The sequence below is a fragment of the Mustela erminea genome, chromosome 2 (assembly GCF_009829155.1).
Source record: "Mustela erminea isolate mMusErm1 chromosome 2, mMusErm1.Pri, whole genome shotgun sequence".
NCBI classification, from domain to species: domain Eukaryota; kingdom Metazoa; phylum Chordata; class Mammalia; order Carnivora; family Mustelidae; genus Mustela; species Mustela erminea.
Window position 1 is genome coordinate 83,318,971 of NC_045615.1, and position 24,089 is coordinate 83,343,059.

At 33.2% G+C, this 24,089-nt stretch overlaps 1 protein-coding gene across 8 annotated transcripts in view; it reads left to right on the forward strand.

Moving 5' to 3' along the window:
- LARP1B (La ribonucleoprotein 1B) overlaps positions 1–24,089 on the forward strand; it is a 124,055-nt gene that overhangs the window by 20,701 nt on the left and 79,265 nt on the right. For 7 of the 8 annotated variants that reach the window (XM_032333383.1, XM_032333382.1, XM_032333380.1 and 4 more), the window contains 4 exons: positions 1,181–1,325; positions 8,041–8,215; positions 12,926–13,098; positions 18,810–19,175. In XM_032333383.1, coding sequence (XP_032189274.1) covers positions 1,181–1,325; positions 8,041–8,215; positions 12,926–13,098; positions 18,810–19,175 — 859 coding nt within the window. Of the gene's footprint in view, positions 1–1,180; positions 1,326–8,040; positions 8,216–8,803; positions 8,980–12,925; positions 13,099–18,809; positions 19,176–24,089 lie in introns of those variants that run through there. The other variant, XM_032333387.1, reaches the window with a different exon arrangement.

Consider the following 24,089-nt stretch of genomic DNA (forward strand, 5'->3'; position numbering starts at 1 on the left):
TATTTCTTCAAAGCTAGAATTTGACCTAAAGATTTCAGGGGTATCTTTAGTCATCCAGTGTTACACCAAAGTATATAATTTAGTATCCTTTCTCATAATTTGCCACTGATCTTTGAAAACTGATCTCTGATTTGGAAACATTATAGGATTATTAACCTGTAGGCCATATTATCATTGATGTCATGTATTTCTTTTGTATTCTTTTGTGTATTTCCCTCCATTATCCTCTTGGTTGCTCTATAATTCTTTTCTTAACTTTTCTGTACGGAGGCTGTAATTTTAAATGTGTTTCTCAAATGCCATTATTAAATATATCTATATTATCTTTGTATCTTGGAACTTCTACTTATTGATTATACAGTTTGTCCACTTAAATTTCTCTCTATACTTTCCTAGAGAAGATTAAGGTATTTAAGATTTTTTTGTATTTTTACCCCCATGTATCTCATAGTATCATAGATATTTCTTGTTTAGCTATATATTCTGTTCACTCTTATTGTCTTTTATAGTTCTGTCCATCAAAGAAAGAGGGAGATCTTACAAATATATAATTGTGTGTGTGTGTGTGTGTGTACACCTGTGCTCATATATTCACTAAATTTTTACTCAGCATTGTGCTGATTGCTAGGATTCAGAAATACGAAACAATGTCAGTACCTTGTCAATTTAGAAAACAAAACAAAAACTGGAATCTACTCTGTAAAGTTAACAAAGAATACTTCCAAAAATAATGTTCTTCTCAGTAATGGGGAAAAAGTTGAAGGCAATCTGTTGACCTGTATTTAGTCAGCTAAATGAAGCAAGTTAAAACAGGTTTTAATGAAAATTTTCACTTAATTGGCTCATTTTACAAAATCAGATATTGAACTATTTTAAAGTAGAAATCTGGTTAATTCTTTATGCTTAGATAAAGCTGACCTAAGTAGACGTTAATATTAGGTTTTTGGGAATGAATCAGTATTCTAAATGTCTTTCTACTCATGGATAAGAAATTATAACCTCAGTAGGGTTTTGCTCTTTCTTGTATTTATCCTATATCTAAGTTGTATTAAATCTATTTGTTATTAATAAAATAATTTTAAAGCTGTTTATAAATAAGCCATAGATACTTTTATTTCCTGTTGAATACATGAGATAAAGGTAATCTTTATTTCTTTTTGTTTATGTTTCTTTTTTTCAGTGAATATTACTTCAGTATAGAAAATTTAGAACGGGACTTCTTTCTTAGGAGAAAGATGGACGAACAAGGTTTCTTGCCTATTTCCCTGATTGCTGGTTTCCACCGTGTTCAGGCTCTCACTACAAACCTTAATCTCATTTTAGAGGTAATTATTCATTTACAAAACAGTCTGTACTTTTTAAAAAGTGCTCTAAAAGTAATATGTGAACCTAAAAGTGCTCTAAAAAGTAATACTAAACACCTTAAGGAAAAAACACAAAAATAATCTTTAGTTGACTTAAGGCTTAGACTGCATCTCATGGCCTGTTTTAATTTTATAAAATCCAAATAAATGCTTAATCTTGGAAACCCCTCAAATGGGGTTTACTAATGATGTTTCCACGTATTTCTAACCTGATCCTTCAAACTTGGACCTTCTTGATTGTGCTTGGTCCTCTAGTCTTCTCAGATTGCTACAAAATAAAATGTATTTCTGTTTATTAAAATTTTGAGGATTTTTCCTGTGCTATAATTTAAAACTGTTTTAAATTATAATAATAATGTAATGATATATAATTTATATATCATATATAATATATAATAATTATATTATTAACACATAATGATGTAAATAATATAATTATAATAATAATTATATAATTATTCCACTTGTATTCTTAATGCTTTCATTAAATTTTTTGTCTGTCCTGTTCTAGAAATGCTGTGAACATTTTTGGTTTTCTGTTCCCTATACACATGTAAACAAATTTGCGCTTTTTTGGTAGTTTTGCCAGACTTGCATTCTTGTGCCCCTGTAGCCAGTCCATTTTCCCATACACAGGCCCTGGAACCATTGATTGGATTTTTGTCCCTTTAGTTTTGCCTTTTCCAGAATATATAAGTAAGTTACAAGTTTGTATGTAGTTTGTAGCCCTTTATTTCTGATTTCTTTCACTCAGCATAGTGCTTTTGAGATTTATTTGTGTTGTACATTATCAGTAGTTTGTTCTTATTGTTGATTAGTATTCCATAGTGTGGATGTACCACAGTTTATCCATTCACTTGTTGGTAGACACTTAGATTGTTTCAGGTTTTTGATCATGAGTAAAGCAGAAAGGTCTTTGTGTGGATATATGTTTTCATTTCTGTTGGATAAATATTGAGGATTGTGATTGCTGGTATGTATTGTAAGTGTATTAACTGTAAGAAGTATGTCTAAAGTGGATTTGACCATTTTGCATTCCATCATTTTGTGTGAAAGTTCCATTGGTTCTGTAGCCTCATCAGTATTTATTTGCCATCAGTTGTACTTTTGGTTGAAATGCCTAAATGCCTGTTCAGATATTTTGCCTTTTTTTTTTTTTTTTTTTTTTTAAATCTGAGAGAGTGAGAGCACAAGCAGGGCAGAGGCAGTCAGAGGGAGAAGCAGGCTCCCCACTGAGCAGGGAGCCTGATGTGGGACTCGATTCCAGGATCCTGGGATGATGACATGAGCTGAAGGCAGATGTCTGCTCAATGAACTGAGCCACCCAGGCATCCTTATTTTGCCAGTTTTTAATGGAGTAAGAGTTCTTCTGAATATAAATCCTTTGTGTTTTACAAATATTTTTTCCCAATCTTTGGCTCATCTTTTTATTTTCTTAACAGACTTCTTTAGCAAATTTTTGTGAACATGAGTGCTCTGGGCTTTAAAAACTAGCTAAAGGAAGATTTAAGATTTCAAAAACAATAAAAACTAATGATTTGTTATTTGTCGATATGTAATTACTGAGTCTTTGTTTTATGAAAGAAATTATTTCAAGTACTGCCACTATTACATTTGTTTATATATGCCATCTAAATAGTTTCTATACATGATAATTTGAAGAAAACTTAGTTTTTTCCTGCAAAGCCTAGTCTTCAGAAAAATATTATGATTATATTCATAGTAGAATGAGTTTATTAACTACTGCCATCAATTGTGCTAAAGCAAAGATATATCTGTCATTTTATATATATATATCTAAAAATATATATAAATTTATTATATATATATATATATATATATATATATATAGTCATTTTCAGTGAATTTGTTACTGATTTCCCCCGCTCTCTGTAATTCTGTAGGAATCTGGTTATAATTTCATTATTGTATGGTTTTTTTGGTCTCTTGGTGTTCCCATTAAGTCTGCCCACATAATTTTTAGCTTATTGATTATCAGTCTGTTTCCTTATAATTTACAGCAGTGGGGAAGGAATAGTTAAAAGGACTTTTGCTTTACTGTTATGAATTGACATATAAGCACAGTGATTTAGAACAGCATAGGCTGCATTCACTTAACATTCATTATGCTCCTACCATTGGTTACAGTGGGAAAGTCGTCGGTTTTCTGTTAAGAATGTAGAATTTCACTGGGCTTTGCAATATAAACATAAACTGATTTAGAGTACAGACTTGAGAACCAGCATATATATCCTTGTAGTTTTGTGATCTTGGGCAATGTCTTGAGACTTCTGCAAAGTTGGAATGATAACAATACATACTTCATAGGGATGTGTTGAAGATGAAATGTTTAATGACAGTTTCTGGTACAAACAGCCCAAAATAAGAGTTTTCTATTATTGTTAGTCTTCAAGGATGCCCTTCTATTGTTCACTCCTTTTTTTGGATCTTCATTTCAATACATCAACATCAACATTTTGTTATATGTATTTTGATATGCTCAAGCTTTCTTTCCTGAAGAACTATGAAAAGCAAAATATACCTTAGTTCACACCCCTGTCTGTCCCAGTTGAGGTTTTCTACATAGCCAGTCTTACTGAATCTATTTCCTCCCATTCATTTTAGCTTATTATATTTTTTTACTTGATATATATATATATATATTATAATAGGATTGGTATTATAGTGATATTTATCACATAATTATAGTACAGTATTGTCTGTAGTCATTATACTGTGCATAAAATCTCTGTGGATTATTTACTACTTGTTGCCAGTTAGTACTCTTAAACAACACCAATTCCCCCATCTGCTGTTTCCTGATAACCACCATTTTACTCTTTTTTTAAATGAGTTTCACTTTTTTATATTCCACATATAAGTGATATCATACAGTACTTGTCTTTCTCTGACTTAGCTCATTTAGCCTAATGTCCAGAAGATCCATCCATGCTCATGGCTGAATAATATTCTGATATATATTTGATACATATGTATTTGATATATATGTTTGATATATGTGTGTGTGTGTGTGTGCGCGCGTGTGCATGCACAAGCTACATTTTCTTTATCTCTTCATCTGTTGATTGGTGTTTAGTTTGTTTCTTAGTTTGTTTCCACATCTTAGCTACTGTGAATAATGCTGCAATAAACAGGGGTGTGCAGGTATCTTTTCAGAATCCTATTTTCATTTTCTTTGGGTATATGCCCAGAAGTGGAATTCCTGGATCATATGGTAGATCCAGTTCACTGCATTCTTGATTGCAGTGAACAGAGAGCTATTTGTGATATCTTTTTTTTTTTAGTTCAATTAATCCTTGATCTTTAGGTTATCAGTTGTAGGACTGTTCAAGTTACTTAACCTTAACCTCTTCATGCTTGTTTTCTCATTGTTAAAATAGGGTAAATAATACTTAAAACTATCACAAAGTATAAGGACTTAAGAGAAATAATTAATGTATTTGTAATGTCCTTGAACTATTCTTGCTACTCCCATCTGAAACTGTTTTCTAAATTGGCTGACTGTGGTTCCTCAGAATGTGTGCTGCTGTCTTATCTTTTAAGTTTTTGCACATGCAGATCTTTTCTCTTGGTACCAGGCATAGGACCAGGAACTAGGAATATATTATCTATGTATTCTAATGTTGGTAATTCATAATAATATTTGGTCCATTTAAGAAAGGACCAAAGTTAGTAGTTAGAAAAGCCATCAGATATCCAAAAATATTAACAGCACACTCTTAACTCATTGTTTAGGACTTCAAGGTAATCATGGTTTGGTTTTAATAAAACTCTTGTCTAGATCTTTTCCTTAATTTTGTATAAAACATAATTTTTATATGATGTTTGTAAGTTCTAAATCACAACATTCACTTGTTCTCTTCATTTTCTTAACTTTTTCAATAGGGAATAAATTTCCTGTGATTTAAGATTCAAAGGATATGTAGTGAACAATTTACTTTCTATCTTTTACTAATGGTCAACTAGTTAAACCTTTCTTGGTGACAGTCAGTGTTACTTATTTTTCGTGTATTTTTCCCAAGATACTACATATTATACTACATATATTGTTATGCCCTTTTTAAAAAAACAGCATATATTAGATTATTCAGGATTGTGTATAAATACCTTTGGGTTTTTTCCCACTCAAATTTTTTCTTTTAAACTGAGCCATAATTGGGGTGCCTGGGTGGCTCAGCCATTAAGGGTCTGCCTTCGGCTTGGGTTATGATCCCACAATCTTGGGATCAGGGAGCCCTGCATCAGGCTCCCTGCTCGGCTGGAAGCCTGCTTCTCCTTCTCCCACTCCCCCTGCTTGTGTTCCCTCTTTCACTGTGTGTCTCTCTCTCAAATAAATAAAATCTTAAAAAAAAATAAATTGAGGCATAAGTTATACACTGTATATTAGAAATCATAGGATTACATGCAACTTTTCTCAGTGTATATAGTTGTGTAGTTGCCCCCCAGATTAAGATATAAAACATTTTCAGTATCCCAAGAAGCTCCCTTGTGCCGTCCTCCTAGCCTGTACACTCGTCTCCTCAAAGGTCAATTTGGTGGTCTCACTATCTCTCAGAGCTCTCTCATTTGTTTTTTAATTTCACCTAATCAGAGGTATGTGTGCTCTTTTATATCTGACTTGTACTTACCATTTCTGTGAGGTTTACCCATGGTGCTGGTGTGTAGCAGTTGATTATCCATTTTGGGGTAGTATTTCATTCTAGGAATAAAACACAATGTATTTTTCCATGCTGCGGTTTATAGATGCGTGGGTTCTTTCCAGTTTGAATCAGTGGTACTGTTGCGAACATTATCATACATATTTTTTGATAGTCATATGCATTTATTTTCCTGTGACATGGGTAACATGAGATAAACACACACACACACACTTAGCTTTTGTAGATACTGCTAAACATTTTTTCCAAATTATTAAACCAATTAACACTACCACCATTCACAATTGCACTTGCTCCGTATTCTATCAACATATTGGTAGTCTTTTTCTACTTAAAAATTTAAACCAATAGGAAAGTTTCAAAGATTTTTTTTTTTTAAATTCAGGTCTAAATAGCATGTTGTAAAATGCAGAGGTCTTAGGTGTTCATTTTGAGTTTTGAAATTGTATAAGCCTGCCCTCAAAAAGATAGAGCCCATTCCTCTAAGAACTTCCTTCATGGTCCTTTCCAGTCATGGTCAGTCCCCCACCAAATCCTCTGCTGCATCCCAAACCACTTTTCTGATTATATAAGCATAGATTAATTTTGTCTGTTTATTTATACACATTTGTGTAAGTGGGATTTTTCTGTGTCCTGGCTCTTCCATTCGTAGTTTTTGAAATTCATCCATGTTGCAGGATCTGGATGCTGGGTATGCTGGTGTTTGCTACTAGAGTGTCATTCCTTCTAGAGTGTTCTATAGATAAAACTAGGAAAATATATGGTTTTTTTTTTTTTAAAGATTTTATTTATTTATTTGACAGAGAGAAATCACAAGTAGATGGAGAGGCAGGCAGAGAGAGAGAGGGAAGCAGGCTCCCTGCTGAACAGAGAGCCCGATGCGGGACTCGATCCCAGGACCCCGAGATCATGACCTGAGCCGAAGGCAGCGGCTTAACCCACTGAGCCACCCAGGCGCCCCGGAAAATATATGTTAAAAGAAAATATAGCTATCACCAATTCAAACCCCTTATCATAGGCTTCTTCCTTATTTCCTTTATTCTGTATTTCATACTCTGTTTTTTCAGAGAGTATCCTGAGTCCCATCAAAAAAGTTTGTTTTTAAATAATTTTTAATAATTTAAAGTACTGTCCAGTTTTGAAAATATAACTTTAAAAAGTATTATACTAAGGGCATACAAATATAAAAGTAGTACATATGATATGTTCTTCTGCTAAAAGATAGTGAGTTTTAACTTATAAAATAACAAGTATATATGTTCAGTTTTTATATTGTATTTGTATTTTTCCTGGTTTTATTTCTAAAAGGTAAGTACCCTTGAATTTCAGATAAAATTCAGTTCACTAAGTCTTTTATTTTGAGGAATTTTTGTTCTAGTTTTATTTTATCATTGAATTGAGTATGTTATTTTTGCAAAGCTCTATAGCCTAGTGACTAAGATTCAGTGGTGGATAACTAATAAATTATTTGATCCTAGTATTGCCTCATACTAAGTCTATGATCTTTATCAAGTTATTTCTTTGAGCTTCAGTTTCCTCACCTGTGTACATTACAGGGTATTATGAGGTATGTGTATGTGTGCTTCCTACCATTTAATTAGTGATGGTAGTTAATAAAATAGTGCTTAAATTTTATTTAGTGGTTTATTATTAAGGTAAGATAAAAGGAAATATGAGAGAAAAAAACCTGAAAATAAAATTTAATTATGATAAAAGTAGTTTGATTATAGTTGATGTAATAATCCTTAAATGCTAATTCTGTTGTGAAAACCAAATTATTTGCTGCATGTTATATAGGATATCTGTTACCTATCACAGGGGCAAATTATTTAAAAATGTGTTTTAAGTAGTTAATTCATGGATATTTTTAGAAATGTTTACTGTAATGTCTGCTGATTTCAGATTTTAAAAATATTTTAGGTTATTTGAAGTATAGGATGTGCAATTACAGTTTTTTGAATGAAAGTTCTTTAATAGCTTAAAATACCTATTTATAGGCACTGAAAGACAGCACCGAAGTGGAAATTGTGGATGAAAAAATGAGAAAAAAGATAGAACCGGAAAAATGGCCAATTCCAGGCCCTCCTCCACGAAGTGTGCCACAGACAGACTTCTCTCAACTGATTGATTGCCCAGAGTTTGTACCAGGCCAAGCCTTTTGTTCACATACAGGTAACAGCTTTTCTTCTAGAGCAAGCAGTGTAACGGTGGGCTATCTGGTCCCATTTACCTATCCTTTAAAAAAAGTTTATTTAGATTGTTTAGGAAATTTAAAGAAAACTGAATAACTTTGATGCTCTAAATTCTATTCATTTTGTGCCCCCCACCCAGCCATAAATTAAAAATGGATTTAAGAATTATGGGTAAACCTCTGCTCCATTCTTAGATTGTGTACTTTGTCATGTATGGAATTTCTACCTATCTTCTTAATTTTACAAATGATTATAGATAATTTGTGCTAGTTTCCTCTTATAACATTGGAGTAGTCTAGTAGGATGAAGTAGTTTAAAAGTCTTATACTAAAGAGTGGGGCTGACTAGTTTTGTTACTACTGTGCTTCAGTCCCATCTTGTAAAGATGGGATGGCCTATATTCAAAAGCAGCATTGAGGTACTGTTATGAAATTATTATGATTATAGATTAAAGAATTGATGGTAATTAGAATTTCCAAAAACTGCTTTAATATTAAGAATTTTTTCCTGGATCATTTTTAAGACATTCCCTCTTGGGAAAAAATGTGTGTGCTTAAACTTTTTTCAGTCAGGGTGATGATCTACTGATGCTTGGATGTCATTTGATCGAACATGCAGAGGAATAGGTGATTCACTGAAATATTATAAACATTGGAACAAATCGTGCTGCAGAAATGAAAGCGACCAGACTTCTATGCAAGAATGTCTACTCCGGACTCCTTGTGGAGGAGGTTGGGCCACCACTACAATGGAGATAAACACCTTTGTGATGATAATGAGAGAGAGAGACCAGAGGACTGCTGTTGTTTTTATAGGAGCCACCAATTTGTGTGTAATTAGCCTGAGCTGCATGTGCTACTTTTATTTACGGTGGGAAAGTTAATTATTCTGGAAATATTGCAAAATTCTGTCTTTTTTCCCAGACTTATGTACTGTGTCCAGATCAATAAAACAAAAATAGAGAGGCTTGAGTGGCATTTCCCAGATTGTTAGGTCCTTTGCTATTTGATTTGCCCTTCAGTACAGTGTACAGTGTATAACTCACATGTCACCATAGTATTTCACATGGACTATGAGAGTGTTAATGTGGACATGGGGGGATAAGAAATATGAGAAATGAACAAGAATATTTTTTCTAAACTCTTCAAAATATATTTTTTATACACCAGTATGTGAGACCTGCCATCAATAAAGTACTGATGAACAGACTCACAGATATTTTTATTTAAAGTTTCTTTGCTTGTCAGCCCTCTGTGCCTCTAACCCTAGCAAGCAACTTGGGCAGATGTTTTAAAAGTTGAAGAAAAGTGATATTTTTTAGGTTTTCTTAAAAAAAGACTTAATGTCTGATTGTATAAATTAGATTATTTGTGTAAACTTTGGGTCCAAGATGACATTTTTAACCTGCTTATGAACAGGCATTAGGTGAGTTAGATAAAAATAGAAAATACTTTTTCCTCAGGGTAGCTAATAAGATAGGTCAGTCAAGTTGGTGATGCCTGTTCATTTAACCATTTATGCGTTATTAATAAAATTACAAGAATAAAATCACAATGTCTTGTAAATTTTTGTGTTTTTTAAATATATACTCATTTACATCTCATACATATTGCCAAAACATATCACTCTATATTTAAATGTCCAAAATTTTAGGTTCTTTAAATTACACATCTGTAACCACATGGATAATGAAGGCATATAGAATATTCTTAGAGTTATGCAGATTTATATTACATTATAGGAATAGGTACATAAATTCAGCCTTTTTCATGAATCCCCATATTTCTGACCTTAATAAATATCCTCTGATGAGAAAGGCTTAGGTCTTAAATTCAAGAGCGTGTAGTATGTCACGAAAAATGTGAAATGGTATAGGAATAGGAAAAGTAGATTGTGTTTATCTGTACCTATAGGTGAAGGAACTTTTATCTATATCCTTTTTATCTCTAAAAAGAAGACTTTAAATTTCAAAAACATAATCATTGATGTATTCTTCCTGAGGGATTTTTATTGTAAAATATTTAAACATTTTTGTGTTTTTTTTCACCAAAGAAATTAAAATGTCTATTTTTCCCTCTATGGAGGTTGAATTGTGTAACATGAATTCACCTTTGCACTGAACAGAGGACCTCAAATGCACCAGAAAATGTTGATTATGGGAATGGTAAGATGTTAATTTTAAAATTTAGGTTTTGCAGTTCAATGGATATAGTATTGCACTATCAACTCTTAAGTAAAAGATTTCATTCATCAAAATTGAGAGGGTTGGGTACCTGACCATCTTGGGGGTTTTTGTTGTTTTGGCTTTGTGAAAAATGTGTAGGAGGATCTCTAATGATTTTTGAATAAGCTGTGGGATTTCCTTTGGAAAGTTGCAGAAGTATTCCTGAATGAGCTACATACAGTATATAACCCTTTAAAAAGTATATAACCCCTTTAAAGCAATCTATATAACAACCCAGATGCAGGGTGGATAAAGAAGTCAAACTAGATAATCATGGAATATATAGGGTGATTTAACTCTGGAGAGTGATGTTGATAATTTTTCAATTAAAACAGCAAAGATAAATTTTTTTCTCTGTTCTTACAAATTAGAACCTATAAAGTGTCAAAGTATGTGTCTGATTTTTTTATCTCTATAAGTTTAATGTCAAATCATCCAAGTAATATTCAGACTTCTTGGTTCTTGGAAGATGAGGGCTTTACCATTACCTTTAAAATTTACCTACATAATGTTTGAAATCTTTTCATTGTAAAAGAAAACAAATCACATAAAGCATATGTGTAGGTAATTATAAGGTGAACATTTCCCTTTAACAACTCAGACTATTCTAAATTTTCTTACCCAGATTCTTTGGTATTTTGATATTTAATTTGTAAGTACGTGTTATGGGTATAATGAAACACTTGACTTCATGATAGAAACATTCAAGCTTAGCGAGCATTTAGAGATGATTATATAATAAACTTAAGTAGGTGTTTCAATATATTTCTGTGTTAAAAATAGTAGTTAACTGATTTCCCTACCATGTGCCAGGTGCTATTCTAATCATTTATACATGATAGTAATTTAGTTATTTCTCACAGTTGCTAGGGTAGTGATTCTTAGTCTGTTTTTAAAGCTTTATTCACTGCATGAGCATAGGTGATTTATAGTATTAGAAATAAGATTCTCTGCTATAAAATGTGTTCCCATTCCTATAACTTTAATATCAATACTTGCAGTCCAAATGTAGCATTTCATCTATACTACCTCTATGGATCAATTGGTGATATATGTACTGTTAATTAAAGTTGTAAGCATCAGTGTCAAATAGAAATATAATGTTTGCTATACATGTAATCCTAATAATTTTAATAGCCTAAAAAATGAAATTAATTTTAATAACATTTAAAATATTTTAATATACCTAAATATTATAACAATAATATAAAAACTACAGATCCATTTTACCTTTTTGAATATTTTGTACCAAGACTTTGAAATCTGGTATGGACCTTACACTTATTAGCACATTCTAGGACTACCCATGTTTTAAGTGCTCAGTAGCTCCATATGACTAGTGCTATATACTCAACAATGCAGTTTTAGAGCCTTTTCCATTATGAAGGAATGTACTTCTAAAAAAAAGTAATGTAATTTGATATTTGAATCCTGGATCTAATAAGTGTTCATGGAGAAGATAATAACTCTTATTTGAGTCTAGCATGTAGTAGATGAAAGTAAAATCTTGGAATATTCTTCTCAAACCCAAAGTCCTGGAATGTGCCTTTGCATTTTCGTTAGTAAATAAAAGAATTGTTGCTGTTCATTTATTTCAGCTTTCTCCATGTAATATTCAGCTTTGCAATATTTTCAAGTAATTGGCTTTTGGGGACTAAATTAAATAATATTTAGAATTTTAGAGTATAAATTTATATGTAAAACTCTTTGTCCAAAGGAAATACATATTGCGTTATAACTTAAAATAAGCATTCTTTTGAATTTTTAGAAAAATATTTGTAAAGGTATTGATTAGGATTTTATTTATAAAGCACGTGATTATTTTGATTAAGGGGATAGTGTGGAAGCATGCATTTTTAATTACAACAGAGTTTTAAAATGTTTTAAATTTTATCACCAGTTTTAAAATGTTTTAAATTTGCACTTTAATGATGTGACATTCTACTCCTTACAGTATCATATATGAGCTAAATGCACACTGCATTTAGGTAAAATTCATTAAGCAAAGGAAATGTGAAGTGTGAATAATGACTCCCTTGCTATAGATTATAGCAGAATAGTGAAGGACTGATACTGCCTTGAATAAAATATGCATTTACTCCAGCTTAATAGCATTTGAGATTCCATAATTTCATTTCATAATTGATAGATTTTAAGATTGCACTGGGAATTGATCCCTAAATTAAATGAATTATCACAATTAGTAACTCAACTGATATGCTTGAGATGTTTGAATGAATGTGATTTGTGTAAGGGTTGGTGACATTTCTTTTATCTATTCATTGGCTTCACTCAAATACATTTTACATCTTTTCAGGTTTGAAAATCAGTCATTGGAAAAATTGTAATTGAGATTTGATTTACCATGTTTTTGTGGAAAAAAAAATCCAGCCCAAGTAAAGAAAAAGAAGTGTTTTATAATTAAGAAAACCATTATTTTAATTAAGTACCAACTTAAAATTTTAGAGTCTGCCCCAAATTCTCCAAGAATTGGAAATCCACTGAACCCAAAGAAAAATACTGAAACAAGTAATCTTCAAGCAATGTCTAGAGGTTTGTCTACCAGTTTGCCTGACTTGGACTCAGAACCTTGGATAGAAGTTAAAAAGAGACATCGTCCATCTCCAGTGAAATTGAAGGTAAATTTTTATAAACCCAAGTGAAGTGTAGTACATCCCTGGGTTGATTGTAAGGCCAGTATATTTTGTTTGTCAAGTAAATATGTAAAATTTGGAAAAGTTTAAAAAATTATAAAATTTGGCTATAAGTAAAAACTTAAGGCTTACTCAGTAGTTGAAAATAAGTTATATTATGTCAATTTTAAAAACTTGGCTTCTCTTTCTAAATATCATTAGGAATATTTTGATGTGGTCTTTTTACTTGTGACTGAATTTGAATAATTTTTTTAAAAGCTGACAGAATTTTTCTAAACTGTGAATTTATATTTTAACCTTACTAGATTATTTATGACCTGTAATTATTTATAAAGGGTACAGATTAGGTATATATGTGTTTTTGGTGATTTTGTATACAGTAAAAAAGGAAAAGAGAATTGATTTCTTTGGGCACATGAGGGAGTGGGATGTGTGGTTATGAAACAGCAGAAGAGATCCTTGATGTTAGAAGTGCTACTATAGTTTTGACTCATGGTTGGATACAAAAAATTTCAACAGTGATAAAAATTGTTCTAATCTAAGCCATAAATAAAATGAGTACAAATAAAGCTGGGGAAATCTGAGTAAGATTAATAGGTTATTTCAGTGTATATCTTGTTTGTGATATTTTGCTATACTTTTCACAAGATGTTACTATTGGGAGAAAAAGTAAAAAGTAAAAAAAAAATACATAAGATTTATTTTTCTTGTAACCGTATGTAAATGTATGTAATTCTCTCAAATGTTACTCAAATGATTCAAATATTGAAGGTAAGTTCTGTAAGGAGAAGGTCATTAAAAATAATAGGACCTAGAATGGGGAAGGATAAAAAAGGCTATCGTATTGAAGATTATTATGAAGAAGGCTCTTTATCCTTACCATCAAGGTATGAAGAAGCATGAAGGGATTTAAGAGTAGTTCTCCATTGGGGGAATGAGGGAGTGATGAAATTTTGTTTCATTGGGATATTTGGCAATGTCTGGAGACATTTTTGGTTAAAATTGGGAGACTGCTATTACACTATTACATCTTGTGAGTGGAGGCTAAAGATGCTGCTAAACATCCCAGTGCAACCCCCCCCCCCAAAAAAAAAAACCCAAAGAATTATCGAGCCTACATGTCAATAGTGTTGAGTTTGAAAAACCCTCATCAAGAGTAACTTTTTAATTAGCCGTGAGGGTTAAACATAGCATATTTAAATGTTGAAAGAGGTGGTTCTGCCCCCACCCGCCTCAGAGGACATCTTAAAAACCCAAAGCAGTGCTCACTTCAGTAGCGCATATATTAAAAACCTAAAGTTGGGGCACCTGGGTGGCTCAGTGGGTTGAGCCTCTGCCTTGGGTTCGGGTCGTGATCTCAGGGTCTTGGGATCTAGCCCCGCATCGGGCTCTCTGCTCAGCGGGGAGCCTGCTTCCTCCTCTCTGTCTCTACTTGCCTCTCTGCATACTTGTGGTCTCTGTCTATCAAATAAATAAATAAAATCTTTGGGGAAAAAACCCCCAAAACCTAAAGTGGCTTTCTAGGGGTGCCTGGGTGGTTTAGCATCCAACCCTTGGTTTTGACTCAGGGTGGCAGACCCAGCCCCATATGGGGCTCTGTGTTCAGCACAGAGTCTGCTTGAGATTATCTCTGCTTCCCTCTCACTCCCTCTCTGCTTCTCCACCAGATTGTGTGCTTGCACATGCTTGCTCACTCTCTAAAAAATAAATAAATAAATAAACAAACAAATAAATAAATAAATATCTTAAAAAAAATTTCTAAACTTGCCTTCTCAAGATAAGATTTTCTAAACTTCCTGATTAATTTCTATATTTATCATGGCAAATAACATCCCTGTACAGGTAGGGTGGATAAGGATAGTCTCTTGAAAACACACAGACACACACACAAAACAAAACCATATAAAAGGATAGTACCCTAGATCATTGACAAAGATTTGTGTAGTATTTTATTTATTCTAAGATCTAAATTTTTTCCTGCACTTTAAAATATCTCCACATTTCAATATTTCTTTAAAAATAATGGTTCTTCCCTTGTATGCTGTTGGTGGGGAAGTAAACTGATAACAGCCACTGTGGGAGATACAGAGTTTCCTTGAAAATTTAAAAATAGAAATGATGATATGATCCAATAATTCCACTAGTGAATATTTATCCAAAGAAAATGAAAATACTAATTCAAAAAGATACCCACTTCTATGTCTGTTGAAGTATTATTTACAATAGCCAAGATATGGGAGCAACCGCGATGTTGTGTACATATACAGTGGAATATTGCCCATAAAATAGGATGAGATTGTGCCATTTGTGACAACATGGGTCGGACTAGAGGTTATTATGCTAAGTGAAATAAGTCAGAATTAAAAAGGCAAGTACTATAGGATTTCACTGATGGGGAATCTAAAAAAGAAAATGAGCAAACAAAAAAAAAAAGACCTGTAAATACAGAGAAAAAAACTAGTGGTTGCCAGAGGGAAGGCGGGGCGGGAGTAAGACACAAGTGGGTGAAGGGGGAAGGAGATACAGACTTCCAGTTATGCAATGAATAAATCACAGTAATAAAAAGCACAGCATGGAGAATATAGCCAGCGATATTGTAATAGCATTGTATGGTGACACATGGTTGCTACACTTGGGAGCATAGCATAACATAAAACTTGAATGGATATGCTGTGCACCTGAAACTAATGCAACGTTGTGTGTCAACTTTACCCAAATTAAAAAAAAAAAAGAAAAATTTTGCCTTATAGGAACTGGCACATTTCCTATATGTGCCAGAAACTACTGCAAAGACTAGTTAGGGAGGTGCCAAGCAACTTAAAACTCTCTAAAATGGATTTATTTTTCTTAAAGGGGCTTAAATTCAGAAAGTATGCTAATGAATAAAGCAAAATTTTGCTAATTTTAAAAAATAAAATAAAAATAATGGTTCCTGTTAAAATTGATGGCATCTTTATGCGTTGGTTTAAAAAAAGAAATTTTTGGAAGGGTAAGTACTAGATTCTGATGTATAGGGCCAGCAAGTTGGTAATGGAATCTGGTTTTAATAGTGGAAAAGGAATGGTGTAAAATCTAGGGCCTTCAGTTTTATGACCAAAGAACCTTGGTGCCATTAGTAAGATCTGAAATGTATTCTGATATTACAGAGTGAGGATCTGGCTTGGAGGAAAGCTGACTGTAGGTTCTGGGGGCCTAGATATTTCATTGATACCTCCTGTGGTAGGTTATTTAATGACAGCATTACCAACATACTTTAAAAAAAATGATCTTTTAAAAATATACATTTTAGAGTGGGTATGGCTTGTTCAGAGATAAATTTCTTTAGAAATCTAAAAAAAGCATTTTTCCACTGTCATTTTGGTGAGTTTATTTCCTTATGAAATTTAGTCCCTTTAGATTTTTTGTATCAAGTGATTTTGTTTTTGTTGAGGTTTTAAGATTATTTCTTAATCCCCACCATTGAAATTTCAGATGATATACCCTGGAGTTGGTCTGCTTTTATTTACTGTGCTGTGTATTCATGTCTATTATTTTGGGAAAATTCATGTTTCTCTTTTTTTTTCAACTTCTGGTATTCCTTTTTATCAAATGTTGGGCCCTCTGGGGCCCTCTGAATTGATCATCTGGCTACTGTTTTTTCTGGAATTGGGGATTTAAAAAAGAGTCTGTTTCTGTTAGTTCCACCAGTTTTTTTTTTTTTTTTTAAGTCCTTCTCTTTTAGGGTGATGATTATTTCTTAAATGTGATCTTTAGTTGATGGTTTATATTAGTTATTGATAAGTTGGTATGGACTTCTTTTGTGGCCTTGTATATCTGCTCATCCAGAAAGACTTTCTCCTGAACGTGAGGTATGATTGTGCACACTCTTGGTTAAGTGTAAGGGTCCTACTAGATTTTTAGACCTTGACAGAGGATAGACATGCTAGTTCTGGGTCTTCAGAGTTGATAAAATCAGTACTTTTATCTGGGAAGTAGAGTTTCTTAATATACTTTATTCTTTGGCAAAATTACCTTCTCTTTCTTCCCCCAGCTTTTTTTTTTTTTTTTTTTTTTTTGTTAGACGTTTAGAATAATAATAATACTGGGATATGTTCATCCTCTGTCCAGCTCCATGGGCATGGGCCCTCTCTTGGCAATACTTTCATTTTGTTTAGAAAGCAATTCTTGGGCTTTAAGTTGGGAACAGATTTTATAGCTTCATATTCTCAGGTAGAGTGTGGGACTGACTGTTCTATCTGTATCCGGTAGTTTGTTTCCAAATACCCCTTTTGATGGCTGTCACATAGTCCATTCCTGCTCATCGTGCTTACCATCTCAAAACTTTTTAGGATGCCAGTGGAATCAGTGGATAGTCTTTATATAGGTTCTAGGTTGCTGTTTCCTCTAGTCTTGTTTATTATCAGTGCAATCCCATTTGCTTTCTGCTTTCCAGAAAGTCAGAACAATTTCCAATTCTCTGGTAGTATAATACTTTTATATTGGCATGAATTAATTTTTTTCGTTACTGCAAATCATTACTACAAGTAAGTATGCTCAGTCAAGTCCTCTTCAACCCCAAATCTCTTCTCTCTTCCTTACAAATTAAAAAATTTTATGTTTAAAACAAATTTAAATATAACTGACATAAAAAGTAAGAGACTCTCTCCTGGTTTTACCATTATTAACAGTTTGGTGTTTATTCTCAGACTTTTTTCATGTACTTGCAGATGTGAATAATAAGGTATATAGTTTTCATTTTTAAATATATTCACAGTGTGTTAAAACTTATTTTTATTTACTTTTTTTAGTAAAAACATCATGGAATGCCTTCTATTTAGTAGAATTTTAGCTGTGTCCAGACAGAGTGATTATTATTGTATATCCTTTCCTTGAACAGTGCCTGGCTCACAGTGAGGACCCAGATTAATTATTGATTGAATAAATATATACTACATTAATAGGAATTCTGAGAGAGAGGGATTTTTTTATTCTAGGCAGAGGAGAGTTAGCATTTGCTGAATGATAAGGATTGGTCAAAGGTTGACATTGGAAAATGACATTGACACAGTCATTGTGTTGAGAGTTTTGGAAATCTAGACTAAGTTAGATTTTAGAAGATCTAGGATCTAAAGTTTTGTTCTTGTTATGTCACCCAATAGGAAGCACTCTTAATTTTTTTTCAGGGAGGGCAAAGTTCAATAGTTTAGTGCATGTTAGGGTAAATTTAATAAGAAAACTTGGCCATAGTGAGTGAGGGATTAGCTACAAAACCTAGCTAATGGCATTAATATTGCAAGGATTCAGGCTAGGAAGATCACTGATTTTGGAAGTCAGAAAACCTTGATTGTTCTAGTCTTGACGAATTCTGAAATTCTGGACAAATTAACTTCATATCTCTAAGCCTTTTTTCCCCCTCATCTGTAAAATGAGTTGGTATTCTATAATGGATGAGCTGGGCACCACTCTTACTCTAAAGGAGTCTTTAACCCTCCTTTTACTCAATTTTGTATTTTTGTTTAGCATTAAACTTAGTGTTTAGCAAATTCATCTATTTATTGGGCCAGAATAATACTAGCTTGATTTTCTTTTATAATTTGCTTGCTAACTAGTTGCTGAGCATACAGGCTTCATATTACTAACTTGTAACATTATTATGTGATTTTTATTTTTTAAATGATACAAAAGTTTGTATACGAAATACCATTTTCTTCCTTCAGGAATCATCATCTCTACCTGGAGAGGCATCAAATCAGCTGTATCCTTCAGATGAACAAGAGCAAGAAGAACTTGATTTTTTATTTGATGAAGAGATAGAACAAATGGAAGGGCGAAAAAACACATTCACTGATTGGTCTGATAATGATTCAGATTATGAAATTGATGACCAGGATTTAAACAAGATTTTGATTGTAACTCAGACACCACCTTACATGAGAAAACATCCTGGAGGAGATCGAACAGGCAACCACATGTCGCGGGCAAAAATTACATCTGAACTTGCTAAAGTAATTAATGATGGCTTATATTACTATGAACAGGATCTATGGATGGAGGAAGATGAAAACAAACACACAGCCATAAAGGTAATATTTTCTGGCTAACATTTCTGCTGATACTTTTTTAGTATATGTTGCTCCTCATATTTTCTTAAATTTGAGGCTTTATTTTTATTAAATTTTGATATAAATAAATTTAATTTTGAAAAATTCCCAGAAAATGTCTGATATTAACAACCTGAGAAATAATTTTATTAAAATGACAATGCAATGAATAATTACAAAATATTAGCACTCATTTACTAAAACCCTTTTTTTCGGTGAAAATAATAAGGAGGCTCTTTCTAAGAAGAAGAAAAAAACCTGATGTGATGGATAAGCTTAGTTTGTATGCTCATACCTTACCCTGGCCTATAATCACCCCAGCTAAATGAGTAGGGCTTTAGAGAAGGGTGGCTTTTGTTACTCCATTCCATTGTTCTCTCATTCTGTGGTGCATGCTTTATGGTAGTAGAACTGGTTGTGGATAAGGATAGAAGATTAAAATGGCTGATTGTCTTTCCTTACCTAATCATTGTTGTACTAGGGGTGCTCTTTGAAACCTTGTTCCAATTTTTTATCTTCTTGAATTTCACCCCACATCCTGATACCTATCCTAGTTATTAAGGTAAAATATGAGAGAACCAGAGTGATCTACTGGCTATCTGCATTCCTTTGATAGGAATTTTAATGATAAAGATAGGGATTAAAGGGATCTTTTTCTGCCATAAAAAAGTTACATGTTGTTTTTGAATAGAATAATGAGGGAAAAGTTGCATAACTATACTATGCCAAATGGGAGAATGATCTTGGTCAGAAATATTTATAGTTGTAGGAAGAAAAGTCTGCCAGCTAGTGACTGAATAGAAGGGACTAGCTGTTCATGGAGGTTCATATCATTAACAAGAAGTGTACTTTCCTTCTTGGCTCTTCATTTCTTTTTCTTTCTGGTATTTCCATCAGGGTATTCAACCCCTTACCTTCTCTAGCCATTGCCATTTTGGAGATCATGCATCAGGTTATTGTAGCTTATCTGTGACTTAAGAGCCTAAATAGTTCTCTTTGTCCTACTGTGAAAAGGAAGTGTGTTTTTATAGTTTCTAGGTTTAAAATCTTTCCTTGTCTAAGCTTTGTTACTTTGTTTGTGATTCTTAGGTTCTATAAGAATTCTCTACCTTAAATTCTTTTGAAACAGAAAGAGCTAGAAATAAATTTAATTAATAATAGGTTAAAATTACACTCCTTCCATTTCCTGTCTCTCTACCCTCCTTTGTTCTTCACCATCTACCATTCTGTATATTGCACTTCTTTTCTGTTTTGATCACATGGATATAATATCTATGAAGATAGTAATTTTTGCCCAATTTTGTACACTACTGTATCTCCACTGCTATAACAGTTCCTGGCACATAGTAGTGTTCAATTCATATTTGTTAAATGGATAAATGATTCTGGATTAAACATTATGAACTAACCAAAGAAAAGTTAACCACTTTATATAATATTGCTTCTATGGGGAAATTTTTTGAGTTCCAAATAATGAACTTTCAGGTCATCTTGAGAAACATATTTGTAGGTGATTATTTGCTTTAATTAAAATGTAGACAAGAATAAGGAAAACCATGTATTGAGCTAATTAAAACCAGCATCTGGGGGCACCTGGGTGGCTCAGTGGGTCAAAACCTCTGCCTTCAGCTCAGGGCATGATCCCAGGGTCCTAGGGTGGAGACCTCTGTTGGGCTCTCTTGCTCAGCAGGGTGCCTGCTTCCTCCTCTCTCTCTGCCTGCCTTTCTGCCTACTTGTGATCTCTGTCTGTCAAATAAATAAATAAAATCTTAAAACAAAACAAAACAAAAAACCAGCATCTGCCCACTTAACCATGAAGTATTAGGGTAAAGTAATCTTTACTTGCTATATGACTCTTAAGCATATAGTCTGTTCATAAGTTATTGTATTTTAACCTGATCCATATGTACATTCTTTTTTTTTTTTAAAGATTTTATTTATTTATTTGACAGACAGAGATCACAAGTGGGCAGAGAGGCAGGCAGAGAGAGAGGAGGAAGCAGACTCCCTTCTGAGCAGAGAGCCCAATGCGGGGCTCTATCCCAGGACCCTAGGATCATGACCTGAGCCGAAGGCAGAGGCTTTAACCCACTGAGCCACCCAGGCGCCCCTGATCCATATGTACATTCTTATCACCTGACTTATTTCCCTTGTTTCTAATTCTGTGCTCAACATGTAATTTCTGATTAGAATTGTACTTTTCCTGTGGGTCTGCTTAAAGGGAAAGGAAACAATGATTTAATGTATATTTGTTAAACTCCTACTGTGAGCCAGACACTGTGCTAGGTCCTGGGCATGGAATGGGAAGATAACAATAGGGTCTCTGCCTGCCTGGTTCTTACAAATAATTGGGAGGACAGACATTAAAATAAACCCACAATAAATACTTAATCACAAATCACAAATTATAATAAATGTGCTAAAGGAAAGGAACAGGACGCTACTGGGTTGGGTTGTCAGGGAATGAATGCCTGTGAGGAAAGTCACAGTTATAGTGTGATCTGAAATATGAGGAAAATTAAACCTTGCAAAGACCAGGTAAACCATATTCCAGGAAGAAGAAACAATAAGTGGCAAGGATCTGAGGAAGAAAGAATTTGGTGTATTTTAAGAACTGAAAAACAAGTCCATTTGTTTATAGTATTATATAAGAGGACGGTTATGGCAGTATATAGGCAGAAGTCTAATCATACTTTGTTTCCTGGGCGATGTTAAATAGTCTGGAATTTATCTAAAGTTCAAATAAAGTACCTTGGAGGTTTTACATAAGCAAAAGGGCTAAATCTAATTTTTATTTTTATTTATAAATTTATTTTTTAAGATGTTATTTTGAAGAGTAAGCAGGGTAAGGAGCAGAGGGAGGGGGAGGGAAAGAGAATCTCCAGCAGACTCAGTACTGAGTGTGGAGCCCGACATGGGGCTCGATCTCATGACGCTGAAATCATGACTTGAGCCAAAACCAAGAGTCAGATGCTTAACCAACTGAGCCACCCTAATTTTTACTTTTAAAATATAACTCTGGTTATAATGGTGGAGAATGGATTAGATAGGTACAAGAGTGGCAGAAGAAATCCACTTGGAAAGCTATTAAAGTAGTCTAGGAGATGGGTATTGATAATTAGTAACTTGGTAGCAGAGGAATTCTTGAAATAAGAAAACCCAGATCTGAGCCCTGAGGAATCATCATTTAGGAGTTGTAATAAGAAGTGGTGCTGTAGAAGCCCAAAACCAACTTCAAGAGGAACTGGACAGATTGAGTTAGGTGTAAATGAAGAGAATGCCAAATTGATAGGGTAGTTTAATGATCTTTTGTGACTTTGCAAAAAAGGATTTTTTGCTGGATCCAGAAGTTATATTGAACTGCACTAGACTTAGTATATAGGCTTTCTGTTTCTCCCATGTTCTTACTGTTGAAAACAATGCAAATAGCCTTTTAGTAGATGAGAAAACATCTTAAAATCCTGAAGATTGGCAAAGTAAGTTATTATCAGAATAAAATCAAAAGAAGTGTGGAGTATTGAACCCAATGTTGCCCTGGAGACCATTGGAATTTGAGGAATTCAGTGTTCCAAAAGCCCCCTAAAATAAAGGGGAAGAAGATAAAACTAGAGCTCAGCAAAGTTGGGGATTCTAGGAAGTTTATTAAATTGGCGCCTAAAAGAAATACAGTGAAAGAGAACTTAACTTGCTTTCTTACCTACTGCTCTAGAGGACTACAAAGAAATTTCCCTAGTTGTGCTGAATAGACTAAGAAGAAAAAAAAATGGCTTGGAATTTATAATCATGCAACTTAAATTGCTAGCATCTAGATATGTAAGCACTGGTCATGAATTTAAAGTGGTCATGACCTGTTAACTTCTCAGAAACCTAGCAGAAGCCAACATGGCTCCTTTTTGAGGACATTCACTTTTAATCTACACCTTGAATAATTTACTCAAATTTTCTTAAAAGAAATGTGAGTAATTCACAGAATTAATAATCAAACAAGGAAATGTGCTACCACATGTGAGAATGAGCAAGACCATATCCTAAAATAGTTTAGATAATGGAATTACTAAACAGAATGTGGAGTAACTGTTAACTGTGTTTAAAGAAATAATTTGTGCAGGGAAGAAGACTAAACAGCAACAGTCCTCTAATTTTTGCAAGTAAAAATAGTTAAGGTTAAAATTAACAATCAATTAAGGGGATTAATAGCAGATACAATTAGAGAATCAGTAAATTGGAAGAGTTTACAAGAAATTACTCAGAAATCAGCACAGAGAGGCAAAGAGAATATTTTATGAAAGTATATGTAATGATGTTCTGGAGAGTCTTTGCTATTATTTACTACATTTCAAATCAAGTTGTAGAATTAACATCTGGATTTTATTTTATAGCTTTTCATTTCTGAAAAGTTTAAAAAAGCAGGAAATGTGGAATACTGAGTGATAAAAATGGCCTAAAATAGACATTTAATAAGAATTTCAGAAGGAAAGGTTAGGAAAAATGGGGCAAATCATTATTTTAAGAGGTAAAAGCTGGGACTTTTTCTGAATTGAGGAGAGAGATAAGAGTAGAGCAGCCAAGGGAAAAAAGGCAGATTACATTTAAAGGTAGGTAAGAGAACAGCTGACTTTCCAACAGTAAACAGTTGACTGCAACAGACACTGGAATGGAACTATTACTATAAAAAGGGAAAATAACTGTCAACCTATAATTGTATGCCTTGCAAAAGTGTAAAAGGATGAAATATAATGAGAGAAATTGTAACTTAGGAAAGCCTCATTAAAGGAAATTGCAAAGGTGAAATAAATGATTTCTGATGCCAAGTATATAGAAAGGACTGCAGAGCAAAGTGAGAGAGGTGCGAATAAATCTAAATATTAACTGTATAAAATAGTGTCTTATGGATTA